This window comes from Sinocyclocheilus anshuiensis, unplaced genomic scaffold, assembly GCF_001515605.1.
Source record: "Sinocyclocheilus anshuiensis isolate Anshui unplaced genomic scaffold, SAMN03320099.WGS_v1.1 scaffold67, whole genome shotgun sequence".
NCBI classification, from domain to species: Eukaryota; Metazoa; Chordata; class Actinopteri; order Cypriniformes; family Cyprinidae; genus Sinocyclocheilus; species Sinocyclocheilus anshuiensis.
The window spans coordinates 3,453,383-3,463,026 of NW_015552546.1; the positions used below are offsets into that span (position 1 = coordinate 3,453,383).

Consider the following 9,644-nt stretch of genomic DNA (forward strand, 5'->3'; position numbering starts at 1 on the left):
CATATATATATATATATATATATATATATATGTGTGTGTGTGTGTGTGTGTGTGTGTGTGTGTGTGTTATATGCTTGCATTTTGTCTTTGTATTGTAATTCAAAAATATATATAAAAAAAACCAACCCGATCTCATGAAAGTGCGTATAAATACTAAGCCAAATAAAAACGAAAACTCGTGGTATTGATACGCAAAAATGAACTTTGGCGTGTATATGCTACGCGATGGGTAGGTTTAGGGTTGTGGGGTAGATGCGTATCATATGGACGCGAAAACTGCGTATCATATGCACGTCAACAAATTTCGTATCATATGCACGCGAAAACTGCGTATTATATGCACGCCAAACACATGCGTATCATATGCACGCCAAAGTCCATTTTTGCGTATCAATACCACGAGTTTTCGTTTTTATTTGGCGTACTATTTATACGCATTTTCATGAGACCGGGCTAAAAAAAACACATTTTAATCCAATTAAAAATGGATTTCAATCCATTAAAAAAATAAGATGCTTAAACATTAAAACATGAATAAATGACTTTATTAGTAATATCATTATTTAAAATGCATTATTACTAAAGACCTAGGACGTAGGTTTGATTTTGACATTGGTGGGGACAGAAGAGCAGACAACACCCTTTTCCCATCCAACTACAACAGCATATTCACATTTATGATAGACTTCTGACCACAGTTTCATGTCATCTAAAGTCTTTATTTATAGCCTAGCTATGGTAGCCGACATACTCATTAATCATAAAGAGAGCCTTTTTATATTAGCATATTCATCAGACAATAATTGCGCAATTTTAATTATGTAAAACCAACAACATTACAGCAGTGGTTTTTAAAGATGTTTTCTTTAGATTGTTTGAGTACACAAAAAAGAATATAGCAAAATATAACTTAATTAATTTGTGTTTCCTGAATGCTAAATGTCATATAAACATAAACAAAAATCTGTCTCTAAACCTTTTATTAAAAAATAAATAAATAAATAACCATGGTTTTGCTACACTTACAGTTTAACCATGGTATTTGTAGTAAAACTGTGGTCAAAAAACGATCTGAATCAAAAGATTCGCGAACCTCAGCTCAGGTATCAGCCCGCTATTACTCAGATAAAATATCCCTGCGTCTGACAGGAAGAACTGTCTTTACTCGTCTGACACAGACTGACACTTAGGACTCAACCGCTGTGGATGAGCTCCTGTCCACCAGATGGCAGTGTTTACAAGACATCCACTACATCAAACCTCTGGGACTGTCCATACTCACAGATTAACCTAATTAATCATACATCTCACTCACTCACTCCACTCACTCTCTCTCTCTCTCTCTCACACACACACACACACACACACACACACACGTAAAAAACAATTTCAAAGAGTCAGCATACCTGGCAAATATAGAGAGACACACAGCAATTGTGTGGGAAGTTCTGAATACAGATGCTTCCCTGAGTGGTTTTCCAAATCCCTTTAAATACCCCAAGTCTTGACAAAAGGACTGTAAACATTTAGCACCCAAAAATTAAAATAAAATACATGCATTTATTATAAAATAATTATAACAAACATGCCAAACGACAGTAAAATTTACATTTAATTTTTGATTACATATATGGCTGTGCTTAAACATTCGAAACTGTTAACATACATTAATGTCAAGTGAAAAACTGGAAATACATGATTTTTTTTACAGAAATGATATGATGATGTCTGTGAGATATGGTTTGAGTTACTGATGGTCACTCTTTGGTATCTCTGCTGCGGCAGATGATGCTGAAACTCTGAGGAAAGTGAAAAACACCCATGATCCCATCCATGTCTATGGACTGTGGCTCGGGCGGCCAGGAGAATTGAATCTGCTGTAGGAGAGACGTGATGTACAAGAAGAGCTCCGTCCTCGCCAGAGTCTCCCCGAGACAGACCCTCGGACCTAATAACAAGCACAAAAATCATTACAGTAACTTTTCCTAATGGTTAAATCTGCTTATTAATTTCACAAACAGCTGACTCACCCAGTGAAAAGGCGATGAACGACTCTGATTTGAAGAAGTTCCCATTTTCATCCAAGAAATTCTCCGGGTTAAAGGCGTCTGGATGCTTCCAGTGCTCCTTATCACTGAAAATGGCCGCTAAGTTTGTCGTGATCATAGTTCCCTGTATGAGGAAAGTTTAGCAGAGTTGAATTAAACTTCTCAAAAATTAAACACATAACCCATACTCAGAAAATATTCAATAATTGTACCTTTAAGGGTACAACAGCTCGTCACTGGGGCAGAACCCTCAAAGGGACACCTTTGTACCTTCTTTACCCCTAAAGGGTTCAAAATAGTACACAAAGGGCACAAAAGTAAAACTTTAGGGGTAACGAAGGTACACAGCGTGTCCCTTTGATGGTTCTGCCCCAGTGACAAGCTGTTGTACCCCTAAATGTACAATTTTTGCAAATTTTTCCCTGACAATTTCATACTGTAATCAGTCATACTTGAACTGGATTATTAATTCATTTCAGATGATTAGGTTTTCAGACTTGAAACGGTATGAAAATTTCATATCACGATTATAGTGACCAAAATGATCACGGTTATTAATATTATCATCATGGTATTGTTAAAATGTCCTGGAAAGTTTTATGTTGAAAAACAACAAATATAATTAGCAGCACTATTTACTTTTTGTTTGCATAAAATAAAATAAATAACATTAAAAGCAATGACCTGGGTGACTTACAACATCACGTTATCTGCTTTACTACATGTTCAAATAAAGTTCTGACAAAAAAATGTAAATGATAAACCTCATATTTAAGTTTTTAAATCATTAAGAAATAGATTAGTCAAAATAATTGATTATAGGCATTTTATCTGCTACATAACGATTCTACATAGGCTTCCTTATCTTTATCTGCAGTGCTGAGATTTTTAGAATGCACATTCGCTTGTTTTCTATCTACACGTTAAGATTTACGAAAAATAAATAAATAGTAAAATAATAAATAATAAAAATAAATAAATAGGTCCCATTTTCACATTGTTCTGAACAAAAATGGCAGACAGGCTGAATGAAAATGTAAATCCACTGTCTGACAGCAGGTGGCGCTTATGGATCAGCAGAAATAGAGCCTTTTCCCAGTAACAGCTGTAAACAAAGCAGCGTTGCGCTTACAAACTCTACTTTATTAGGTATTACATGGAGCGAAGATAAAAAGCAAATGCCATTAAAACGTTTCTGAAGATATTCGGTTCCCCCATATGCAATCATCTAATTTATTAATTCATACATTCTTTCATATAATTTCTCTCAGCACTCTGCCTTCATTATGTTTTCATAGAAAATGAAACCCACGCTGCATGTTGCATTTGCATCATGAGACTTAATAACTTTGCCTAATGCTGAGCAGTATTTACTGCAAGTTTTTCCAAATCGTAATAATCAAATAGCCTATGGTTTTAAGGATAAAATATGAAATGGTAATGATTTATCATCAAACCGTAACCGTTTCATCACTAATTAAGCTTCTTACATAATTTTCATATTTATACAATTATATATTTATTATTTACTTATTTAGGTGACTGGACATGTAAGGTTGATTTGTTTTGGTTTGTTGGAATAAAAAAATATAATCTCTTAATCAAATTTTTTAATTCTTAGATTAATCTACTTTTTATATTTAAAAAAAAAAGTGTTTTATGACTTCTGATATCTGATGATATTTCTGATATTCTTTATACACACCCTCAAGTCATGCTGTTCATCAACAAATTGTTTAAACAGGTTTTTCTGGATCAACCTATTCATTGAAAATATCTGAATAAAAAGAACGAGTTGTTCATAACATATTGCTAAAGAATAGACTGTGCGAATGTTAAATTTTACATTGATAAATGATTCATTCATCAGGGCCAGTTGTGGCCTAATGGTTAGAGAGTCGGACTTGTATCACAAAGGTTGCACACTCGAGTCTCAGGTCCGGCAGGAATTGTCGGCACTCTCTTATATACAGCGCTCTCTTCCACCTTCAATACCACGACCTGAGGTGAGGCCCTTGAGCAAGGCACTGAACCCCCAACTGCTCCTCGGGCACCACAGCAATATGGCTGCACACTGTTCAGGGTGTGTGTGTGTGTGTGTGTGTGTGTGTGTGTGTGTACACGTGGATGGGTTAAATGCAGAGCACAAATTCCAAGTATGGGTCACCATACTTGGCCACACTTCACTTTATTAACGCTCCATTCATTACCTTGGGAAAGTTGTAGCCTCGTAGTTTTGTGGGCTGAGTTGTTTCATGAATCACTCCAAGAGGTACAATGTTGGCACAGCGCTGAATCTCGTGAATAGTGGCATATGTGTACGGTAGTTTGTCACGGTCATCCATGCTGGGCAAACGGTCATAACCCAGCACTCGAACAATCTCCTCATGACATCGCTCTGCAAAAAACGTTGTGCAAAAAAAGGGAATTAGATTTGCATTTCCTGAAGGAAACAGTGGCGCTTGCACTTCAACAAAACAATAGTGTCACATATTAGATTTACGGTTTTAAATATCAAATGTATTTAATTTGGAAACATTGGGAAAAACATTGGAAAAAATGTGTCCACCGCTAGCATTTAGCTTTAACACCTTGTACATCTGGGTTTTGAATCAAGTAGATGAGCCCCCATCTGATAGTGTTCGCTGTTGTGTCAGTTCCAGCCAGAAACAGGTCAAGTACTGACATAACCATGTTCTCCTCATGAAACGTGGAGCCCTCATTAGACTTTTGCTGCTCCAGATGAAACAAATCTATCAGTTTACTGAAGCTACATGAATAAATGAAAACACTTCTTTCATTAATAGTGATCTCACTTTCTCGATCTCCAGCAGGTAGGCATCAATGAAGTCTCGAGGGCTGTCTGGATCCAGAGTTTCCTTGTGTTCTTTTATTTCGTCCCAGATGAAACCCAATAACTCAGTGAAGTTCTGCATGATCTTCTGGTGTGGCCCAGGGAAATGCTTGATGAAGGGGGCTAAGTTGAAAATCTAAGATAGACAAACTATTATAAGATCATTGAGGAAAATATGGAACTTAATGTATCATTCCCATTACTTGTTTGTAATCACTATGGGTCACATGACTCACCACCTAACTGATATTAAAATTCTGCAAATAATTATTTTCACACAGGGTGACCATGGTCAATAACAAATAAATGAATAAAATAAAATAATAAAATGAAGAATTTGATCATACCTGTCCCGCAGCTGACCCTGTGAGCATGAAGTGATTATTCAGGATTTTCAGAAGGTATGAGAAGCATTTGTTATCGTAGTCGAAGCGCTCTCCAAACACGATAGAACAGATGATGTTAGAAACTGCATTGTGTATGGCATGCTGTGGGTCTATAGACTTGCCTACAAAGAAACATGCATCAATATGTGTGAAAAAGGCTAGTGCCAGTTTATATTCAATCCAATTAGAATAGAATTTTGAATTTTACTATCGAAAATAACTGTAAAAACTAAAAGTCAACATCATTAATGTCACAAATATAACAAGTGTTTCAGAAAGACTTGGATGCCGTTTGACCTTTGAAAGCACAGATGAGCTTGTTCGCAGTCCAACACTGTGGAATGAGTTCAAATAGAGCATAAACATTTCATACCTTCTGCTTTGAGCATTTCAGCAATGAGATACCGGCTTTCCTCTAACACACGATCTTCTACTGATTTCTTCCCCAGGCCAAAATTCCTGAGCGTGTGCAGAGCAAAGCGTCTCTGCTGCCTCCAGGAGTGACCAAACGGGGCCATTATTATGCCTGAGAAAAAGAGAATAAAGCATTAAGCCGTGGTTTACAGTGAATTTAGAACAGTTAATTGTTAGGCACGACGCAAAACGGAGTAAATAAATGTATTAAAGGGTTAGTTCACCCAAAAATGAAAATTCTGTCATTAATTACTCGTCGTTCCAAACATGCAAGACCTTCGTTCATCTTCGGAACACAAATTAAGATATTTTTGATGATTACGTTGATTACATTCAGGGAAAAGCGAGCACATGCGTCGTGCTAAACTCCAAAATGGGTGAAGATGGGGGGGAGGGGGGATTGTTGAATAAAGTCGTTGTTTTTGTTTTCTTTGCGCACAAAAAGTATACTCGTAGAAGTCGCTTTGGATAAAACCGTCTGCTAAATGAATAAATGTAAATGTGGAAGTGCAGCAACACAAATGCAGTGGCGCATACTGATTTAACGAGGTCACAGGTGTATGGCATCCAACGCAGCTCAACCAACCATAATCAAGGACCGGAACTATCCGTTTTATAACCGACCTTCTCGAATCTGATTAAGGACTAAATTCAGTCTTCACATTTTTTAAGCAAAGGGACATAGTGTCATTAGCTCTCAACGGAATAACTAAAATGTAAAGGTTCTTTAGTGGAATCTACTGTGAAAACCACCTTTTGGAACCTTTTGTATTCTAAAGTATAGAATGAAATAGTTTAAAATCCACATTTTAAAAATCAAAATAACGTTTTACTGACCGAGTCTCTTGGTTAGCCAGTCTACAAGAGGCATAAATGGTCTTCCAGAAAAGGCTTCTTGAACGAAGGCTTCCTTAGTGACCTGGATTGTATTAAGGACTATTATTGGTTTCCTCCCAAAATACACAGCAGACATTTCTCCATACTGAGATAGCTGCTCGAAGAAGATCCACAGCAAATTTAGTGCATCTGAATTTCCAAACAAGTATGAATTAAATGTTAAATCCCTACCAGAAACACAGCAAATACTTACTGATCTTATAGCCTCAAGTGGCTTCTTAAAACTAGGTATGGTTCCCACAAAAGGCAGAGGTCTGGGACCAGGTGGAATTTGACCTCTGCATGAATTAATCCTGAAGATCTCAAACAGAACCATAAAGATCAAACCCAGAAAAAGAGCCAGGCATACAGAGGTCAGGTCTAACTTCATCAGGATCGTCCACATGATGACAGATTCATTCCAAGACAAACACAAGAGCAGCCAACGACCGGTGGGTTTTATAAAAGCAAAAGAGGAAGAGGGTGGAGACACTGGAAGAGCTGGACTTGCAGTTAACCCTTTCAGTTGTGTTGATACGACTGATTAGATAAATGCATATATGAGTACCTTCATCCCAATGCATCAAGCATAAAATAAACTAAAGAAATCATTAAATGAGTTCTTGTGAAGCTGTGTTTGTAAGAATCAAATCTATCATTAAGATGCATTTAACTTCAAACTGTTGCTTCCAGCAAAATTAAAAGTCCTCTATCCATACCATGACTTTCTGCAGTGAAAAAGTGATGTCATCTGAATTAGAAGAGAAATATGCATAGATCAGACACTGTTCACTAGCGAAAACTGTTCTAAAATTCAAAAATTCTGTAAGCACAGAATATTTTATACAATCTATGAACAATCATAATGGTTTCCATGTACCAGAAGAACAAACTTGACAGAAGACAGAATGACTGTTGTAAATAAATGACTGACTAGCTTACAGATGTCTAATCAGAAATAATAATGGTTCCTCAATCACATGATGCAAGAGGCATGTAAAGGTGAAAAAAAACCCCAGTACAACTAAGACAAAGGTGAAGAATTCCATCACAATGAAGTTGATGCAACCTCAAGCAATACAACATTTACACATTTGCAGGGCGTAGCCAGAATATATTCATTCATAGGGGTGGTCACTCAGGTAGGGACCTGCAACCAGTCCTGGGTGGAAGAGCATTCCATCCCACACAGAAAAATTCCCTCTTTTGGGGTCCAGGTCACCCTCAGTTAAAATCGGTTGGGGTTGTAAGTTGTAAATACCACGGTATATGAATAAAGTAATCATTCAGTTCAACTTCATTATGGAATTTCACTGTCTTAAGTAAAAAGAATGGCCACTTCATGCTTGTTAAAGATGACACAGAATGGTACCTGAGGATCTGTACAGTAAACGCTGTACAGTAAAGTGCTCGCTAAGGGAGAACCACCATCATCCGTTACATAAATGTCAGACTTATATTACTACTTTGATAATTACAGTTTTCTCGACATTTTACAGTGATACAGGCAGACAGTTCATGGTTCAAACCTTCTGGCAGTAACAAAATACAGTTGTATTACCATGTTTGTTTGGAACATGGTATGGTAATACCTTACATTTTGTACAAGTAACATGGTATTATTTTAATTACTTTGGAGTACAGCTTAAGCTGGCTGAATACTATGAGTCCATATATATCAAAGTAGATGTCACCACATTATTGTTTTGTAAGGGGGTATTTGAATTGATCTTGAAGCCAATTAATAGACCAGATCCAGTGTAAACACTATTATTTGAGAATTGCCAATGTTATGGTACAAATTATAGCTATACTGTACATTAGTCATGTATTGTATATTTGTAGTAACCAGGTTTTTCTCAGAACCAAGCACTGACCCTGATGAAGCTCATCAGAAGAACGCACTTCGGGATCTGATGGTCCAATATCCTAACGGTGTCACTTTGAGCAAAGCACGCAGGTCCTGCCCGCTTCTCCTGACTCTGAGGTGCTGGACGGCTATGCTTCTGTCCGCCAGCTCTTAGCATCCATGCCTTATGTGGTGACACTAAAAGGACTTTGTGTCCAGACATTCCTTCTCCCTCCTGGCACTAATCGAGGACAGGACAATTCTGGAGGATAGACATTGTTTACAGATCACATATTTGCTTCGCAGAATGCTTCGCAGTCAAACTGGACTGGTGACAAAAGCTGTTACTACAAAGGTAAACACTTTTGTCCACTAAACTGTGACCAGAGACAATAGCATGAACTAGGATTACCTGAATTTGTTATACCACAACATTTTTTCAATGTGATCAGATTTCAATCAAGAAAAGAGAGCACTTGAAATTAGTGTATTCTTAAAATGTATTATAGAAATGGCTAAATATATTGTGTTTACATCTTTGAAGACCACAAAAGCACTTCATACAGCACAAATCAGGAAATAATGGTAAAATTGAGAACGTTGCTTGAACTGGGATTAGGCAATTTAGGGATTGTTTTTCTTAGAATATAAAGTTTATATGATTATGAATTGCTATGCTAATGTTTAATAATTTTAACTACATTCTAATGTTCTATTAGAAATATTCACAAGACCTTGTAACCATTAATTTTTTTTTTTTTATTCTATACTTTAATTTACGCATCCTTCCAAAAATATACTAGAGAGATAATCCAGGTACAAAGCAAAGGTCCAGGCAGGGGCAAACAGTATCCGAACACGGCAAGACGAGAGAGGTAACCCAAAGTGCACAGGCAAAGATCAGAACACGAGGAAACAGACAAGGCAAGACTAGGCTAAGACTATGAAACTTCAAGTAGGCTCCGTAACGTAGCTATCACAACTAACGATATGCGCATACAATACAGTTTGAAAGGGATCTGAGTGCGAATGTGTGAATGGTGCGTGCAATCAGTGCTGTGTGCAATCAGTGCAATGGATGATGGGATATGTAGTCCGGGATGACATGCAACAGTTTGTTTAGTGCGAGAGTCAATGTAATGGAAGGGTGACCTCTGGTGGTGAGTGAATGGAAGTTCATAGACCGGATTAGTGACACGTACACACACACACACACA

General features: G+C 37.1%; 1 protein-coding gene across 2 annotated transcripts; it reads right to left on the bottom strand.

The window, feature by feature from the left end:
* Window positions 1–1,637: 1,637 nt before the first annotated feature.
* Window positions 1,638–6,990, bottom strand: LOC107664172 (cytochrome P450 2B4-like). Of its 2 annotated transcripts, none has more exons than XM_016454638.1 (9): window positions 6,793–6,990; window positions 6,540–6,693; window positions 5,662–5,814; window positions 5,250–5,410; window positions 4,865–5,038; window positions 4,640–4,781; window positions 4,259–4,446; window positions 2,031–2,172; window positions 1,638–1,948 (listed from the first exon to the last, which is right to left on the bottom strand). In XM_016454638.1, the coding sequence occupies exons 1-9, from the start codon at window positions 6,982–6,984 to the stop codon at window positions 1,758–1,760; spliced, it is 1,497 nt and encodes a 498-aa protein (XP_016310124.1). In that variant the 5' UTR covers window positions 6,985–6,990; the 3' UTR covers window positions 1,638–1,757. The 2 variants fall into 2 exon arrangements, with proteins under 2 accessions (XP_016310124.1, XP_016310123.1); XM_016454637.1 differs by having other exon boundaries at window positions 6,540–6,621; window positions 6,793–6,941.
* Window positions 6,991–9,644: the final 2,654 nt, after the last annotated feature.

Excerpts from the sequence above, each read along its gene's own strand:
- LOC107664172 (XM_016454638.1), bottom strand. The coding sequence starts at position 6,984 with ATGTGGACGATCCTGATGAAGTTAGACCTGACCTCTGTATGCCTGGCT. Across the intron at positions 6,694-6,792 it reads CACTTGAGGCTATAAGATCA|CTATCTCAGTATGGAGAAAT; the intron begins GTAAGTATTTGC and ends TTCTTCGAGCAG. Across the intron at positions 5,815-6,539 it reads CTGGCTAACCAAGAGACTCG|GCATAATAATGGCCCCGTTT; the intron begins GTCAGTAAAACG and ends TCTTTTTCTCAG.